The following is a 19,149-nucleotide window of genomic DNA, read 5'->3' on the forward strand; positions in this document are numbered from 1 at the left end:
CACATAGTCTATATGAAGATTGGTTTGAGATTTAAAGGTTTGTCATAATAGAGTTTTATGCCCTACATCTCCTCTATTTAGGAGAAAGTAGAAGAACATTAGGACATTGTTGGTTTCCACGATTAGCATAAGCTTGCACTTGCCTACAATTAGTAGGCTTGGCCTCTGTATGGATAAAGTTTGGCATTGGTTTGCACAAAGAGTGGTTGGCTTGCTTGATCCCAAAAGTGATAGGGGCAAGGTGTCGTCATTGTAGCCTTCATTAATCAGGGCATTAGCCACCAGTAGGATTTCTGTAGAGGCTGTGAGTTTAATCCTAAGGTAGAATGATCTTGTCACAATGCAAGGGGCACTATTGTGTGTTGTGATTGCCTAAAGTTTTGGTGGGTCCCAGAGGTTTTTCATATTTCAAATGCCCTAGAGATAGTACTTCTTAATGGGACTTCTATTGAAGTGGTTGATCCCCTCACCCAAAAGGGTTTCTAGCTCTACATTCTTAGTTGGTGAACTTGGCGAGGTCCTGAACCTCTAAACTCAAGCTTCTATTTGTGTCTAGAAGGACTAGAGTAGAACCAAGTCCCCTTGTTCAAATGTTTGTTGTTGGATATGTTTGTCAAACAGAGTCTTCCTTCGGGCTTTTTCTACAATGAGTGCATGAGTAGCTAGAATCCTAGTTTTTGTTAGCAATTCCAACTATTCAACCAAGCTGTGTTTCCTTCCCAGCATTCTTGTACCACAATGCACACTGGGAATTAAGAATACAACCACAATAGCATCGATGTCATAAGTCAGTCTCAAGGGCATTTAACCCATGGAAATTTGTCAGCCTTGTAACTTTTCAACCTTTTATGAGTTTATGGTTAGCTACTATGAGCTACATGACCAAGTTCATACGATCAGCTCTTCTCCTTTGTGATCTTTAGAGGAGGCTCAGGTTTTCACTTGAAGGGTTGTTGAAAGGCCTATTGTTGAGGCCACTACTGAGGCTTTTTTGAAAGGTATACATGATGAGTGAATTTATGAAGCAATGGCCATAAGCTACATATTAGATTGGTCCAACCTCAATGAAGTCTTGGAAGAGACCATGTGTTTTGATGACTTACATTGAGGGAGAAACTATGATCAAAGAGATGGATCAAGGAGAAACACCACTATGCAAAATGTAGCTTAAAACTTAGGGTGACCCAAGACTTGCTTGTTGATAGTCAAGCTTGTTGAGATCTACTTGTTGATAGCCAAGCTTGTTGAGGTCCTCAAGTAACCATGACATTACTAGCAAAATATCCAATTCATGCACTATGGAGGTGATGACCTGCCAAGAGAATGCTTAAGTCCACCACGAGCATTCACAAACTATGGATGCTTCAAGCATAAGGCACCCTACTATATATGCCCTAGATGCCTGCCCTACTAGAACCCCTATGCAAGTTACACATACCAACCTCAAATTAGGCCAACTTACAATCCTAGGTCTTAAATAGTTGGTTTGAGTGACTCACCAATCTACTATGTAGAGGAGCCAATTGAGGAGTACACATACCCATATGTCACATATAATGTGAAAGGGAATGTAGTTCTCATGAACTATTGACCCATATCTATCATGATGTTTGGGCAAGGAAGGGGAAGAGCTCTAGCTCAATCTAAGGACCTCATCATGTGTTGAAACTATGGGGAGCTCAGACATGTGTCCTCCAGGTGTCCATAGAAAATAGAACCACACAAAGATGCTCAAGCTAATTACTAATACCCTAAATGCAGTATGATCCACATATTCCCTGATTATCCCAAATAGAAAGCCAACAAGAGCAACGTGATTGTCCAGTGTGTGCCTCTCATCCTCTTTGGTGTAGGGATGAAAAATGATAAGGACACTATACCTATCCCTATGAACACCACTGCGGAGGCATAGAGTAAAAGAAGGTAGCATAAGCTTTCTTGGCCCCTCCACCATTAATGGGTCTATCGTAGAAGATAGAACATGAAGAAAAGGAGAAAGAGAGCTAAGTACAAGGTAGCACTACAAAGCAAAGGGAACACCATAGTGCCCACTAAGAAATCCACATCTAGCGCATAAAGTGGTACCACGACTCCACCAACAAAAAAGGCTCCAAGCTCTATCTAAGGAGGAGTACCCATGTATGAAGCACTAGTTAGAGATAATAAACAAGGTCAAGAAGTGTCTCCATGAGGCTCAAGCAATAGAAGAGAGTCGAAAGCCAATTATGTCATAAGTGCTACATGACTATCTAGCATTGCACCATTACCCCAACCAAAATGTGAGTACTACATAAATGATATGTCTCAAATCCAACAAGAATAATCCTAAGTTGGAAGAGGCAAGATCATAGTTAGAAAAGCAATTGGTTCTAGCTCAACGAGGTGGAACTGGCCCTCATTGCCAGACTAGCTTCAACCAACGTGTCACTGTGTTAGGGTTGCAACTATAAAGTAGTCCTGACCTCTAGAAGGCATTTAGACTCTAGATAGAGGGATGTAACTACACAAACTGCCATTGCACGAAGTGCAAAGAAAAACATGAATGTTAAGGCATCAATCCAAGACCAATCCCCTCTCCAAGGGTGCTTGGAGTCAACACATTCTAGGAAGAAGATGAGCATTATGCTATCATTTTGATGGAGGCTCTTGTTGACTCCCTAAGGAAAGAGATCATAGTAGGAGTGCAAGAGTTAGCATAGTCAACCAATTAGTGCTTGGGGTGTGGGAAAACCCACCTTGGCATATACAAGGTCCACGTCTGACCACTAGGGGTGTAAAAGGACTAGTGTGTTAAGATCGTAGGTATTAATTTCACGATCAACTTTATAGTTATAAAAGGTCTACATTACGACTTGTTGCTTAGTTACCCTTAGACGTGGAGCATCTAACTTATTGAGGACTAGGGTAACAAATAAGTCTTCTTGGGGAATAGGCGTGGTAAGCTATGAGAGTAGAAATGGAGAGTTAGAAGACCATACTTATCAACCTAGATACCATGTCTAGCATGCTTCAAGTAGACACAAATTGCTCACCAATGACTAACACTCTCAATAAGTACATTCCCTGCCTTGAAGGTGAACATGATTCGGTAGACATTCCATTCATGGAGAATGACTATAAAGAAGTTTATGAATGGATGAGTCAGCAAAGTGGACAAGAGCTTACTATGCACATGGTCGAGCCTAGCACCTTTGGATTGACAATACTTGCCCTTACGATTAACTCCAAACATGCTCAACCTCGGGCCAAGAAATTCAATGTTCCTACCAATCACCTAGAAATAAGGAAAATCCTTGCTCAATGGAAATGGTCTTAAGGATAACTTGATTCATTTTTTAGGAGGTACTACAGTAACAAGAGTAAAGGTGGATGGAGTTGCATCAAATACTATTTGGCCACCACAATAGTTTATTAGTGTTATTGATGGAGTAAGAGAAATCAAAAGGCAACAAATAAAGCGATACGAGAGAGGCTCACTCCCAGGATGACATTGAAGATGAGAAGGAGGATGAATCCTTACATTAGGACTCCGTCAGTAATAGAATTAAATAGATCATGGCACACCCCAAGCCCAAAAAGGAGGAACTTCTAGTAGATACCGAAGTAGTACGAGTAGAGTTGGAATGGCGAGAGTACCCAAAGATCCTTGACCATAAATAAACACCATTTGTTCCCATGGATCTTAATCCTACTCTTTTGAAGTCCTTGTGACCAAAGGAGTCAAGGATAATGCCGAAAACTCTACACAAGTTAAATGCAACAAGTTACAGTGTTAGACAATAGCACATATATCGACTAGGAGATCACATAGCCTAGTCAATACAAGTGTTCCAAGAAAAGCCTGCCCATATATTTGAGATGGCAAAGGATACTTGAAGGAATCAGAACTCTAATGAGGAAAATCAAAAGATGCCACAAGATTTTCAAAAATGATTCACTCAGTCTAGAAAGGGACATCATATTGTTGTAATGCTTAGCACCAAGGGAAAATAAAAATCTAGTGGGCCCATTGAGAAACTTGCAAAGGTGAAGGAGGTGGAAAAGTTCATCCCAAGCCCATATACATTATTGATGACCTCTTGCCAAAGGATAAAAGAAAGTTCATTGAGATTCTCAGGGAGTTTTAATATGTGTTTGCATCATGTTTATGGATACGATACCTATGGATCCCAACGCAATGATATTACCAAGTGTTGAAGAGTTGCATGTAAATTGGTCAATCCAAAGGCCATGACTATATACATAAACACCCCCCATTCCATGGTTAAGGCAATCATCAAGGTGGACCAGCACTTGAGAATCCATCTAGGAAATTGTATACCTCCTTACCTATCATGCACTCAATCATATGCTATGGGTAAGGTAGTGGGTAGTGGTCTCTCTTAGTGGTTGCATTCATCTTTTGATAGTTAATGTACACACTAATCTTCTTATTTTTCTTAGGTACCACTGCCATGGGTGATACCTAGTCTATGTGCTCAATTTCGTAGATAAACATTGCTTTGAGAAGCTTGTCCAATTCTTCTTATACAAGAGACACATATTTGGGGTTCATTGTAACTTTAATATGTTGGCTGCTCATCTCATCTAACCGCTTAGATGAAACTATCCATTAACCTCTATACATGAGGCATCAAAGGAATAGTCTCAATGAGGGTGTTATTGTTGTCTAGGTCTGTAGGCTGTGTATTTTCAATCTACTTGGTTTATCACCATTTCTGAAGGGAAATGCTGAAATGAATGATACAATATGCAAGATTCTTCAATGCCTCACACATCAAGTTATAAGGACTGGACTTGACACATGTACGCATCTAAGTGGCTATTTTTTATTCAAATTTATATCCAGTCAAAGGACATAATAAACTTACAGCTTGCCTAGAAATAAGAACGCTATGTTTTCAAAACCCATCTGGTCTGATTTTTTGCTTCTAGTATATTCTCACGTAGAGATCCTGAGAAACCAGCCAAGAAAAATTCCTTGCACAGGGCAATCCTCATGTGCATTCATGCACACTTGTGCAAAGGTATGAAACTGCACAAATAGAACTTTAAACTAATTCTCTTGGTTTTGCATCTGGAAACCTTGTACGTCTCCAACATTAGCTAGAGCAAGATATGAGGCCAGCTGGTAAAGCTTGTGAATATGAGAATGGGTATATGAACTCAATTAGAATGGACTGTCCTCGTCTCAAAATTATGGTCACAGTTTTTGAGAAAGGCTTCACCAAGGTAGCAATCTTATAAAACTCTAGCACTAGACTTAAGAGAGAGTTTGATTGACTACCATTCTGTTTTACAGTAAAAGATTTGTCTGGTGTAAATCATCATTGCTTGTGGTGTCCACACAGAAAAAAAACCAAGAACTGGATTAAAGATTGGTATATATTACAAGCCTTTAAGCAACTCCACAAGACCTAACAATATTGCATTGAATGCTGCAGAGAAGCTCAAATGCAAGCACAAGACCTTTACCTCAGATAATGCACATTTCAGGTTTGCAAAGGCAACACCAATGTCACAATCAAGCGCTCCATGCTTCTTTCTAGGCTTCAGAAGACAATACTTTTCTTGAAAAATCTCCTCTTTGAAGTGTATTAAAGGATGGCTTTTTGAACAAAGCACAAAAAGGGCTGGAAACCAACTCCTCAAATTGCCAACTGGACTCCCTGATAACAGCTAATTTACAACTTTATTGCATAAGAAGGGTTCTTGACCTCCTGACCATGGACCCCCTAACAAATACCTATAAAAATTTTCATTGAAATGATGTCACACAACAGAGCAGTTTCCTCTGCAAAACAAGAAGTTGCTGAGTTATAGAGGGAAAAGTCCTATGAAGCTGTGAAAGTAAGGTCTCCAAAACATTCTCTAGCTGAACCAGAAAGTTTTTGTCAATATAAGCAAGCAAAATGCACCTGTTTTTTACTCTTAATATTTTGTATGGAATGCAGAATTTCCTCTTGCTGGGTCCTCATCTCCAACACGGTCTGCAAAATAGAAATTCATTTTCAAGTACAGCTCCATACAGGTACTGGTCTCTCTAAAGTGAACATGTATATATGTCCAAAAACCTTTGTTTTTAACAGACATTGCCAGCACTCTTAGATTGTGGTTGACTTTCATATACCTCAAATGTGAAACACAGCAGCAGAGATTACAAGTAGAGGTAAAGTGATGATGCATTCTATTGATGAGGGACTTCCAGATGAGTGCAGGTTTTTTCTCTAGAGCAGATATTTTTCTTCTGGTGATAGCCACTGGCAATCAGGAATCTGTCCACTTCATGGTAGAGGAGAATGGGAGACTCACAAAATATGTAAAGAGGGGGATCATGATTGTGGCTCATTGTGATCAGAAGTGGCATATAGATCCAAATCCACTTTGTTGGACCCAGGAGAGAGAGATTCTGGGCATATCAAAGAAGGCCTCTATAGACATATTTGAGATCCAGGAGGGGGTGTAGAGGGACCTGTTTCATAACAAGGCTCAGGATGTTTCCTTCTTTCAGTACATAACCAAGCTAGGCTCAGCATTTATTCAAACACAGAAACTCAGCCCTTTCTGAAGGATTTTTGGAGGAGATTCGAGGACATTGTTAGGCCGAGGATGATCACATTTTTTCTTTGGCTATTGGTGCACACTGCATAGGAGTCTAGCACTAGGAACTTGAGTGGGTCTGGGTAGGGCTCCAGTGGCTTGTTCAAAACGTGGAGCAACCAAGGAGACTTAGAGAAACTGCATATGAGATTTCCCTAGGTTGAAGAGGTTTGATAGTAACCATTCAGGGCCATCCCCACTCCTAACTTTTTCTTGGGTAGAGTGGACCACAAGACGGTCATACATCACAGATGGGAGATCATTGGCAGCATTCTTGGTTGGTATATCCAGACAAGAAGTTGCAATGGGGTTACAGAGTATATCTCTACTTTTGAGACTCAACTGTAGATGGACAGAGGTTATGCACACACTTAGAGGTAGATGGGAGAAATAACAAGGCGCTCAGTGCACTTGGGCAGGAAGAACAAGGTCTTCTTTAATACTTGGAAGCCTGGCCCTTGTTTCGACTTAAGGATGTCTCATAATATCTAGTACCATAACCCCCAGGTTGGTTATTTCAGTAGTCTTGTGCTAAACAGTTCCCTTAGCTAGATAGCCACAGATTTGTTGACCCAAGTGGTTTTTCTATTTTCATGTTTGGGAATTTTGTATTATCTACCTTAAGTGATGATTAATGCTGAGATGTCTTTCTTATAGGATTTTCTTTCTCTACAAAACAAAACATTTTAACACTTTTTCCCAATCCCCTTCTGGACTACTTGACATCACCATGTCCTAGACTGGTCACATTCAACCTGCATTTTGTTCAAGTTATTTCCTCTTGCCATTAATCAATGTCATGATGAAGTTTCGTGAACATAACTTTATATAAGAGAAACAACTCAATTTTGTGGCTTTACAAATGCAAGCTGTAAAACAAGAAATGTTCAGCCACAGCTGTCGTTTATGGTCTGAATCTTGATATCAATCTTCAGAGCCTCTATAAGCTAGCTTGGTTCTCTGAATATAGCTAAGAATCATCCAAAAACTCAGACTTGACTGTATAGATGCAAAGCTGGAGACATTTTTGGTTTTAGCTCATTAGGATCTCATAATTTTCATTTGTAAGTGAGTGAATGGTTGCGCAACTATTTAGAGCCACGCACGTGATACCTCAATACCTACATCAGCTAATATGCAGCTCCTGTCAAATTAACAATATATTAAGCAGATATATATGATTCTCTGACATGCCAAAAGCCTTCTGCTCAAACTGTGATATTGAAAATCAGCATCATACTTTACAACTGTTAACTCAATTTCTACTATGGTATTAACTGCCAACCATAGTTATTTGTAATCATTAACAAATGAGAAGAACTTGACTTCTGAGCTAGAACTTGTACTATTCAACATGCTTGTTACTGAAGAAAGTAGCTTACCTTCTGTATCTTAGCAAGGTCAAGTTCCAGTTCCCTGAACTTCTCAATGGAAAAAGAGTGATCAACTCTCTGTGATGAGGAACCTTCCAGTGGTATGCCAAAATCCTTGATTTGTCTTTCCAGTACTGAAACTCGGTTATCTAGAATTGGCAAGCTTGAAGATTCATGGCAGAAGGGTTCTGAATTGGCTGTTCCAGGTATGGCATGATACAATTTTCCCAGCCCAATGTGTCTTACATGTGATAAAACATTGAACCTCCAGATGATAGCAAACAAATGACACAAATTCTCGTAGCACCTGAGAAGATAAGTATGTATAGAGCTACCAAGCCGTAACGATCTGTGATCCCAACGTATTGACAACTTACCTGAAAACAGGAGATAAAACAGCTTGAATGCTGCAAAGACTGTAAATTCTGTCATAAAAGATTTTTACTTCTACCTCCTGACTCTGATCAAGTTCTCTAGGTAGTTTTTATTCCTTGCATTGTGTTTATGACATCGCATTTCTTCTCACATATTAAAAGAACCACAACACAATATACAGCTTGATCCACAGCTACTAAAAGTGGTTCCTAGCTTTCAATAATGCTCTTATGGATGTGGCTGTAATATTCTTGCAATTCTACATCTTTATTAAAGTCAAACATGAAAACAAACACTTCATCAGCTTGCTTCTCTTATTTATGGACAGCAGTTGCTTGAGAAGGATTGCCACCCATGACCCTCATCAACAGAGTGGACCACAAGGAGACATTGCCACAAATGGGAGTTGATTGCTAATATTAATAATAATTTACTGGTTATTTGGACACCAAGATATAGTCATGCCATTGATCTAGAAGAGACACCTTCAACAGAAACTTTCTCTAGGATCTAGACAGAGAACATGCGCGTGGTTCCAAACTCATGCCAGATAAGAAAGACGGTAGAGTTTCACCACCAAGTTCGGGATGGATCGGTGCTGATATAACTAGCTCTTCTAGGCACTTGAATATTCGCAAACTTTTCTGGCGCATTCACGCTTACTGACACACTCTACAAGAGATGGGAGAGTATTCATGGTGGTTCTAAGTGCAAGAGGAGGAGAAAAGATGCCTTTCTTCATACATTGGACTCCGGCAATTCTTCCATCTAGAGACACACATGCTCTGGCATTATAGACCTCTCATGAGAGAGATTACAAAGCGACTGAACACACTAGGAGAAGAGATGCATTTCTTCATAAATGAAACTTTTAGGCAGGTTCTTCCATCTAGAGACAGAGTATGGTCTGCTATCATAGGCTTCCTAAAGCTCTTTCCAAGTACATTACAAAAACAATGCTGGAATCCTCACACGAGTAATATATGCAAAGATTTGTGTATTCTAAACTTTTAGTCTACATAAGCACATTGTACAAACTTTTCATTAGCATGCCATCTTGTTGATTGTAATCGTCTATTCTACTAGATCTAGCTACGCTCAAGTTTTGCTCATGAGCACCCTTTCAGGTCATATAGGTGGAAGTGTGTACTATCTTTCTCCCACTACGTTGGTCCGCCATCACCTGTGATCACTCCTTAGTGGCCAGCTCTAATGCACTTTTCTAGATATCTATTAATTACAAAGGAAACAAATTTAATAGATTCTTGACTATGCAAATTAATTTAAAAATACACAAATTCATTTACTGTTGTATTGTGACACCCTTGTATTTGATTCTCTCTTGTCATCTCACAATGTATCAATATGTTGTCATATGCAGGATTTATATAAAAAACCACAAAAGAACTTTCAATCACTTGAATTCACACATGTTTTGGCATTGTCATCCACCTGATTGGATTTCTACACAGCCCTTGTAGACACTCTCTTGGGTGAGCAAAACTTACTCTTTCTTGTCATTTAGATGGGTTGTAATGCATTCTATCATCAGTTCAAATGACAGAGGTTCTTATTAAGAAAGCTTCATTTTCTTCTTATTTTTGTCCCACAGGAAAAAATGACATCACCAACAGCAATTTTTTTGGGAGTAGTCATAAATAGGAAGGTTGATGCTCTACGTGCAAGATCCTATATACAAGTCTGAAAATCTAACTAAAACTTCATTGCATTCAAACACAGACTATCATCAGCAGTTTTTATTTGCTTATTTTGACTTACTACTGATATCAACCTCTTTTCTGTCAAAGAGTTTTTGCTCAGAGACATTGTCCATGTCCTTAAAGTCAAGAGGGAATATGACTCCATGTTCAGCAGTAACTGTGGCAACTTCCGAATTTGTATTTTTCACCTGTAGGTACAGTGGAAAGTTTCAAGAAAAAACTGAGAGTAACTGCAAATAACAATTTCTTCAGGTGGCTACTCACTTCCTGCCATTGTTGGGAAGGGCTTGATGCTGTCAACTCAATTTGAGACTGGGGACCAGTATCTTCTTTCTCTGTCATGGAGCATGTGATGGGTTCTTTTACCTACAAGCAACCAAAGAACTCATAAGCCTACAGATAATGCATTAGAAAACAAAAGCCCAAACATAACCTTTCTGCATTGTATTTAATTTGACTTAAAAGTAACTAAAAACCTTCTGGAGTGTGTTCAGCTTTACTAACTGAAATCCATATAATTTGTTTTCTTGCAACATCTACTGATCAACTTCACAGCAGAACCATATACTAATGTAATCATATAGCAAATATTCAAGATGTAGCCTTTCATGACTACTTTAAGTCTTATATTAGTTTTTATGTGTATTTTGCAAATCAACTTGCAGCAGAACCGTATATACTATCATAGACCTATTCAAGAAGAAGCTTATCGACTCTACTTTCATTCTTAAAGCTTGAATTCAATGTTTGATGCTTTATGTTATTTGTAAAGCTTACCAAACATTTAGGTGCTTATGCTGTAGCCTTCCCAGCAATAAGCTTGCATGATTTCTCGACAAATATGTCCCTGTAATTGCATGCATGACTAGTGCACCATTTGTCCCATCCCAAACTCTTTTTCCCACAAGGAGAAAATTTAATAAAAACTCTTAGTTAGAAAGCACCAAGCTAAAATATGAGACAAGGATTGTATGTGACACCAATGGTAAAACCAAAACAAACTGATAGTCTTCAAGCAAATTGCTCAAAGGAGAACAGAGTTGTGCAGATAACTTATTTGTAACACGAAACAGTACTGGATAACAGACTATAGTAAGTCATACGAAATTGCATATGACAATGGCACCTATCACTAGATGGGGTAGTATTAGAAAGAACTAAATAGAATATGATAGTACTTGCCATTTGAAAGCACATAATAGTAGTATAGATAGAAAAGTAGTACTTAATAGTAGTAAATGTGCACTTTAGTGTCTGAGGGTCATGTACTTAGCACCTCAGAGTGGTACCTAGCATATGACAAATGAATGGCCTATGAGACAAAGTAATGGATACATCTGACCATGTTGTCTTGACTTGAGGAGAACAATAAAAATGAAAAAGACTAAAAAGGTGTATGCTAACAATCATGAGAGAGAGAGAGAGATATTAACGTCTGCAAAATGCCAATGTGGCCTATAAGATCTATTAAAATTAAAATAAAAGTAGTTCTATATATGATATCTAGCTAGAGTGGTCCTTCTCTAGGTCTCACGACCAACATAGAATCTCCATCCTGAAATGGTTCAAGGTTGTTCTACTAATGTGTGGAGGGGTGAGTGTCCTTTGTCTCGCAATGATGGCTCTGATCTGACTGTGGTATGGGCCTCTCACTCATTGTCAGCCAGTTGGATGCGGTCATCAGGCTCTGCAAAGTGCAATGGCCTAGTCCAATGTGACTCTGCGGTGTGATGGGGCTAGATCTGCTGAGCTAGTGATACCTGTAGAATCTGATCTATGAAAGACAAATGTAAGTCTGCCCTTTGCCTTGGTCCCTCTGGATGGGCCGATCTCTTATCTCGTAACAATGCTGTGCGACGCTTCTGGAGCTCTAGGAGGAAAAGCCCTAAGCATCTCTTGTCCTCGTACTCCATGACCAACCAAAGAGGACCAAAGCCTTCACGGAAGAGATAGTGATCTCTCCCTCACATATCATAGTAAACTGTGAATCTACATATGTAGTGCTCCTTTGTTTTGGGCTCTCGATCACAGAGTTGACATATCCTATCCTCTGTTGTATTACCTATCCATTGCCTTGTCTTTGACCTCAGCTAGTGGGAGGAGGTGTGCATCTGTCCAATAGCAGCATGCATACCATGGGAGAGGGGTGTATCCATATACTGTGGTTGAACAATGAATCCATCCTCAGAAAGATGTAGTAAGTGATCCCGGTAATACTCCATTATCGATCCTAGAGGGAGAAGTGGCTGGAACCAGGTTCTCCCTATTTCCACTCTCAAAATTTCAGCTCTGATGACTAAATTCAGTTCATGTCAGGTAAGGGGGAGTTTAGGGCAATCCAGACTTTAGTCAAATGGGGGGAACCGATTCGTGTCTAGTCCATGTAGGCTCATCCATATTGTCATTGTGAGTACCAACAACCTTTCTCCCCTTCCTCTGCCAATGCCAATCTAGAGTATCTATGACCAATGCCAATCTAGACTATCTATGATGTGGAAGCTCCCTTATCCTATGTAGGAATGTCACAGCTCTAAAGAGCACCTCTACAACCATGGGTGATCTGAAACCAGCCTTCCTTCTTGGAATGGGTGGTGATAACTTGATTTAAGAGTTAATTACAGCAATAAATAAATGCACATAAAATGAAATACACACTTTACCATAACATTCTTGGACAGTAGACACCCTGTTGGCCCCAAAATTGGCGCCCCTTGCGGTATTTCTTTAGCTTTCATTCAATTGAAAGGAGTACAACTCCAGATTCTTCAATCTCCTCCTGCTAACCAATTGCTCTTGCTGTCATAGATGACCAGCAAGCCTTTTGGGTCATTTGCCCCTTGATTCACCTAGGACTTCTTCTCCAATTTGACCCTTAGCTAGCCAAATGCTGCCCCAAATCAATTCGGGATGGGCTCGCTCCTGAAGTCCCTTGATAATCTTCAATTATCAGCTGCTGATTTCAGTCCCTTGAGCCTTCAATCTCTGGCACGGATCCCAAGGTGTCTGTTAAACTCTAATTTCTGCTGTAAATTAGGGTTTACTACAGAAATTACAGATCAGCCCACCAAAAATGGCCGAAATCTCCTCCCAAATGGCTGAGAATGGCTGAGCATAGGCTAAAGGAGATGAGAGAATGCTGTAAAGAGAGAAAATTTTGAGATTTGTCGCGAAGAACTAATCAAAATCAGCTGCTGCCCTACTGTACCAGCCCCAAACGGATATACCAACAATAATAGGAGCATTAGAGATTGTGATCTTTAGGAGAAAGTCCATCAGCAGCAATTGCCAGCTTCCCAAGGTCAAGAATATGCAATGTCCATCACCAAAATGGGCTCCAATGGCTGGGAAATGGCCCCAAAAGCTGGTAGCAACAGTCCAACATCTCTTTTCAACAGCTCCAAAATGAAAAAACAAGATTTTCCTCTCCCTTCAGCCCTATTTAGCCTTTTCCCCACTTGCATGGGAAAGTTTTGCCAAGTGGCAGCTTTCTTAATCCATTTTCAGCGATTTCCAGCCATTTAATTAATTTTCAGAATTAATTAACTCTGAAAATTAATTCAACCCTTAATCCATGCCCAGAAAATTGACCTTGCCCATCCAAAAATTAATTGGCTAGGCCATTTGCAACCCAAAGTGGTCCCATGCATTAATACATGGGACCACTTTGGATCACCACTGACACTTAATGGCCAATTAATGGTCCTAGGGCCAAACTGACACCAAAATTCACCTAGAATCTAACAAGTGTAACTTGTTACAACTTTTGCCTTTGACACCCATCTTTTTCACAGGGTCCTTGGGCCTTCAACTGTAAAAAAAAGTAGCTTGCACCTCACATGTGCAACACGTGTGCATCTTTTAATTGCACATTTGATTAATCCTTTAATCAAATGTCAATTAAACATAAGCAAAGCATCAAATTTTCAATCATCATTATCAATGGCTTCTCTATGTGATCCCGACCATCGTAGTATTCTCCCTCTTAGTTGGTGTGATCTATGAGCAAGGCCAGTTGTCTATGGAATAAGCTGTAATCCCATATTTCAGGCTTTCAGCTCCATATAGGAGGGTTGGAGTGGCTAAAGTGGTCAAACAATCATAATTTGGTGCGGGGTTCTTGAAATTGTACATGAGTGTATTGACTCTCGAGGCCCCCAAGTGCTACATAACCTCTTGCTGATTGGGCTTCAGCCGCCCCCCTCAATGAAAATCTTGGGCCACAAAAGGTGACTCCCAAGTATACATACTCCCTTGCATGCTCCACTGCATCCCCTTTGAATGTGAACTGATACATCGATCTGTCCCGCATCAATATTGATGATTCCATCAAGTAATCCATTGTACTTGCTCCTCGTGTATGATTCCACCATGTCATGGTATTTGATCCCAGATAGCACAAGAGGCCATTGAAAATGGCCAATCCATGTGAATTGCCCAAAGCCAGTAATTATATTCCATAAGTGTTCATTTTTGTATCTAGGGATATCTTGCGTAGACCGACCTTGTTTGCATCAATCTTCTTAAACATGGCATCATCCTATATAAAAAAGTCACTTTGCCTAGCCCTGGTTCGTGCATTGAAGTCACCCACTAATAGTACATCTCCTAAACCTGTGAAAAAGATGGGTGTCAAAGGCAAAAGTTGTAACAAGTTACACTTGTTAGATTCTAGGTGAATTTTGGTGTCAGTTTGCCCCTAGGACCATTAATTGGCCATTAAGTGTCACTGGTGATACTAGGGACTAGGCAAATAATTGGATTAATGCTTGTCCAAGGGTCAATTAATGCATGGGACCACTTTGGGTTGCAAATGGCCTAGCCAATTAATTTTTGGATGGGCAAGGTCAATTTTCTGGGCATGGATTAAGGGCTGAATTAATTTTCAGAATTAATTAATTTTGAAAATTAATTAAATGGTTGGAAATTGCTGAAAATGGATTAAGAAAGCTGCCACTTGGCAAAACTTTCCCATGCAAGTGGGGGAAAGGCTAAATAGGGCTGAAGGGAGAGAGAAATCTCGTTTTTTCATTTTGGAGCTGTTGGACTGTTGCTGCCAGCTTTTGGGGCCAATTCCCAGCCATTGGAGACCATTTTGGTGATGGAGATTGCATATTCTTGACCTTGGGAAGCTAACAATTGCTGTTGATGCACTTTCTCCTGAAGATCACAGTCTCTGATGCTCCTATTGTTGTTGGTGCATCCATTTGGGACTGGTACAGCACGACAGCAACTGATTTTGATCAGTTCTTCGCGACAAAACTCAAAATTTTCTCTCTCTACAGCATTCTCTCATCTCCTTCAGCCTATGCTCAGCCATTCTCAGCAATTCTCAGCCATTTTTGGTGGGCTGATCTGTAATTTCTGCGGTAAATCCTAATTCACAGTAGAAATTAGGGTTTAGCAGTCACCTTGGGATCCGTGCTAGAGATTGAAGGCTCAAGGGACTGAAATCAGCAGAGCTGATAATTGAAGATTATCAAGGGATTTCAAGAGCCAGCCCATCCCGAATTGATTTGGGGCAACATTTGGCCAGCCAAGGGTCAAATTGGAGAAGAAGTCCTAGGTGAAACAAGGGGCAAATGACCCAAAAGGCTTGTTGGACATTTATGACAGCAAGAGCAATTGGTTAGCAGGAGGAGATTGAAGAATCTCAAGTTGTACTCCTTCCAATTGAATGAAAGCTAAAGAAATACCGCAAGGGGCGCCAATTTTGGGGCCAACAAGGTGTCTACTATCCAAGAATGTTATGGTAAAGTGTGTATTTCATTTTATGTGCATTTATTTATTGCTGTAGTTAACTCTTAAATCAGATTATCACCACCCATTCCAAGAAGGAAGACTGATTTCATGGTTCCATTGCTGGGATACATCAAATCTCTTAATTTGGTGGGCCCAAGGCACCTGATTGCAAGCCAAAGCTTTGTGCTAGTGCTAATTTTTGTGCTCAGCTGAGAAATTACAGCAACATGTCTTCATATAGTGAGATGGAATCAAGCAGTGATGATGCCTCTCAGTATGGACATTCTCATGGGAATGAAGGAAATGCAATGCCTAATCTTGGACAAGGCTCTCATGATGGACAACAAGCTGAAAATGTTGCTGTTGGGCAAGATGCAGGGCCTTCAAGCCGTCATGAGGTAGATGACCAGCAAAGTGAAGAGGAGTTTGATGACCAGTTCAAGAATCAGATGAGGACAGCAGCAAATCTCTTTGCTGAATTGGCAAAGGATCCTTAGTTCACCTGATTTTTGAATGCTTCGAAAAAAGATAGCAAGGGCAAGAAGAAGAAGTCAACTTCTACACCTTTGCGACAGCAAGGTGCACCAAAGGTAGTGCCAAATCCTTCACTTGAAGCTCCTAAAGAGGCCAATGAAGCTAAACAGTTGGTATCTATGGGGCAAGGAATGCAAATGCAAGGCCATTATGGAAGTGCCAATTCAATGGATTTTGGACAGCCGGACATGCATGCTATGATGGGGCAACCAGGATACTTTGGTAGTAGTACAATTTTTCATGCAATGGTTGGCCAAGGGCCGCATACGGGAATGCATGGCACAAATCCCTATGGTATGCAGCAGCCAATGCATGGTGTGCAAGGCCCATTGTATTCGGGTATGGCTGGAAATGTGCAAAACCCTATGTATAGTAGCATTGGCTTGATGCCTGGGGCACAAAGTGGAATGTTTGGCAATGCATCTGCACCCCCGAATGCTTATGGGGCTCAAGGAATGACTGCTAGTCATCCAAATGCTTCATTTGGGCTTCGTCATGATGTAAATACAGCAAATGCACCCTTTTTGCAGCAACCAATGTATGACAACTTGACTCCCAAAGGGGAAGCAAAAGACTATGATGAGGATGGAAAAGCAGTGAAGTTTGAGTCCTTCAGTGGTGCACAAGATAGGCTGAAAGCTTTGACCTTCATTCAGCAGTTTGATGCAGCCTATTCAAGGGGAAACTTCACCGAATCCTGTAAGATTCGAAAGACAGCCACTTTCTTGAAGGGGAATGCATTGCAGTGGTGGTCCACGCTCTCAATGCAAGGTAGAGCACCGTCAACATGGGTACAATTCAAGCAAATATTTGCATCGAATTGGTTGACTAGTACCTTTGAGGTGGACATCATTACAGCTTGGAACAAGCTTGATGCAAAGGAATACAAGAATTTAGAGCAATACAATAAGAAGTTTTGGGATGTATTGCTGCCCGCCGTCACTTCTTATCATGCCATACCCCTTCATGAACAAGTGGAAAAATATGTATGTAGGTTGCCCAAAGGAATCAGGGATTTTTGCATAAAATCTACCATGTATAGCATGTCTTAGCTCATAGAGACTGCTGCTACAGCCGATGCTTTGCTGTGTGGAAAGGATTCGGGCTTCCAAGAGAGCGGGGAGAAGCCAAATAAAAAGTTGTTTAAGGCTGAGAAAAGGGACATATCTAAAAACCAGCCTGAAAAGAGGCCAAAACAGCAAAGAAAGGGCTCGAAAACATTGGCACAACGTAGGGAATTGATGGCTGCAAATAAATGCTTTATTTGTGAACGGAAGGGTCATATTGCAAAGAACTGTCCCAATAGGTAGCAAGCTGCAAAATCAGAAAATCAGGGAGATCCTAAGGGTAAAAGGCCCAAAACATCAGTGGGATTGGTGCCTGATGTTGTTAGTGATCAGCCCAATGATAATGCTACTGAGTTGTGCAGAGCAAGGGGCAAAATTAGGGATCAGTATGCATTGATATTCTTTGATAATGGTGCACGAGCCAACTTCATCTCTACTGACATGGCAGCCCGTCTAGGCATCAAAGACGATGAGATGGGAGCCATGGGGAAAGTTGGAATGGCATATAAGGGTCATGTAGAACGTGTCACACCACTCATTGGAAAGCTTCGGTTGCACATACAGGGATATGTGGACAATGAAGAGTTTTACATTGCTCCACTTGAGGGTTATGATGTGTTGCTTGGTATGCCATGATGCCACCGTATGCATGCAGTGATTGATTCCTATGCAAAAGAGATCACTATTCAACATAAGGGAAAGACACTCACACTTGATGTAAAGTTGAAAGGGGAATTTGTCCCTGTTGTATCTGTAGCTGCTATTTCTAAAGTAATGAAAAATCATATTTCAGCGTATTTAGTTTTTGCTAAGGATAAGGATGATAGTGAGAATGTTGGGAATATGTCTAAATTAAAGAAGGATCGCATGTCATTTCTGAAAATGTATGCTGATTGCTTCTCTCAGTCACTTCCACGGCAGCTACCACACCTGAAAGACCTGAAGATCATGGCATAGACCTTATCCCTGGAAGTAGCCCTCCTAATAAGCCACCCTATAGAGTCAGTGCAGCCCAACAAGAGGAGATTATGAGTCAGGTAAATGAGCTGTTAGAAAAAGGGCTGATTGAGCCCAGCTCATCTCCTTTCTGTTCTCCAGTGCTTTTGGTGCAGAAAAAGGATGGTTCATGGTGTATGTGCATTGACTATCGTGCTCTGAACAAGATAATGATAAAGAACCGCTTTCCGATCCCTCGAATCGATGATGTTATGGATAGACTGCAGGGGGCAGCAATATTCAGCTGTATAGATTTGAAAAGTGGGTATCATCAGATACACATTAGACTGGAGGATGTGGCTAAGACAGCTTTTAGGACATCTTTTGGGTTATATGAATTTCTTGTCATGCCTTTTGGACTTACGAATGCTCCTGACACTTTTAATCGGATGATGGATCACATCTTTCGGCCACATAGAGCATTTGTGGATACTTTCTTTGATGACATGATTGTCTATTCAAAGAATGAGACGAAGCATAGAAAGCACTTGGACATTGTTTTCAATGAGCTACGTAAGCATAGGCTGGTTATCAATGACAAGAAGAGTGAATTCTTTTTGCATGAAATCCACTTCTTGGGACATACTGTATCGGCTGATGGTATTCGTATGGACCCTACTAAGGTTGAAGCAATACGTTCATGGCCAGCTTTGAAGAATGTTCATAAGATCCGCAGCTTCTTGGGATTATGTTCTTACTATAGAAGGTATGTACGTGGGTTTGCTGAAATTGCATCTCCATTGC

At 40.5% G+C, this 19,149-nt stretch overlaps 1 protein-coding gene across 4 annotated transcripts in view; it reads right to left on the reverse strand.

Moving 5' to 3' along the window:
- Positions 1-5,166: 5,166 nt before the first annotated feature.
- Positions 5,167-19,149, reverse strand: part of LOC148012117 (phosphatidylinositol/phosphatidylcholine transfer protein SFH3-like) — a 114,542-nt gene continuing 100,559 nt past the window's right edge. For 2 of the 4 annotated variants that reach the window (XM_087669338.1, XM_087669339.1), the window contains exons 10-14: positions 10,334-10,435; positions 10,128-10,257; positions 7,983-8,350; positions 5,919-5,990; positions 5,175-5,794 (exon numbers count right to left, since the gene is read on the reverse strand). In XM_087669338.1, the coding sequence (XP_087525464.1) occupies positions 5,759-5,794; positions 5,919-5,990; positions 7,983-8,350; positions 10,128-10,257; positions 10,334-10,435 (708 nt within the window). In that variant the 3' untranslated portion in view covers positions 5,175-5,758. Of the gene's footprint in view, positions 5,795-5,918; positions 5,991-7,982; positions 8,351-10,127; positions 10,258-10,333; positions 10,436-19,149 lie in introns of all 4 variants that reach the window. The other 2 variants (XM_087669342.1, XM_087669341.1) reach the window with 2 other exon arrangements.

The sequence above is a fragment of the Lygodium microphyllum genome, chromosome 27 (genome assembly GCF_053477565.2).
Source record: "Lygodium microphyllum isolate KBCC chromosome 27, Lygodium_microphyllum_v1.1.10, whole genome shotgun sequence".
NCBI classification, from domain to species: domain Eukaryota; kingdom Viridiplantae; phylum Streptophyta; class Polypodiopsida; order Schizaeales; family Lygodiaceae; genus Lygodium; species Lygodium microphyllum.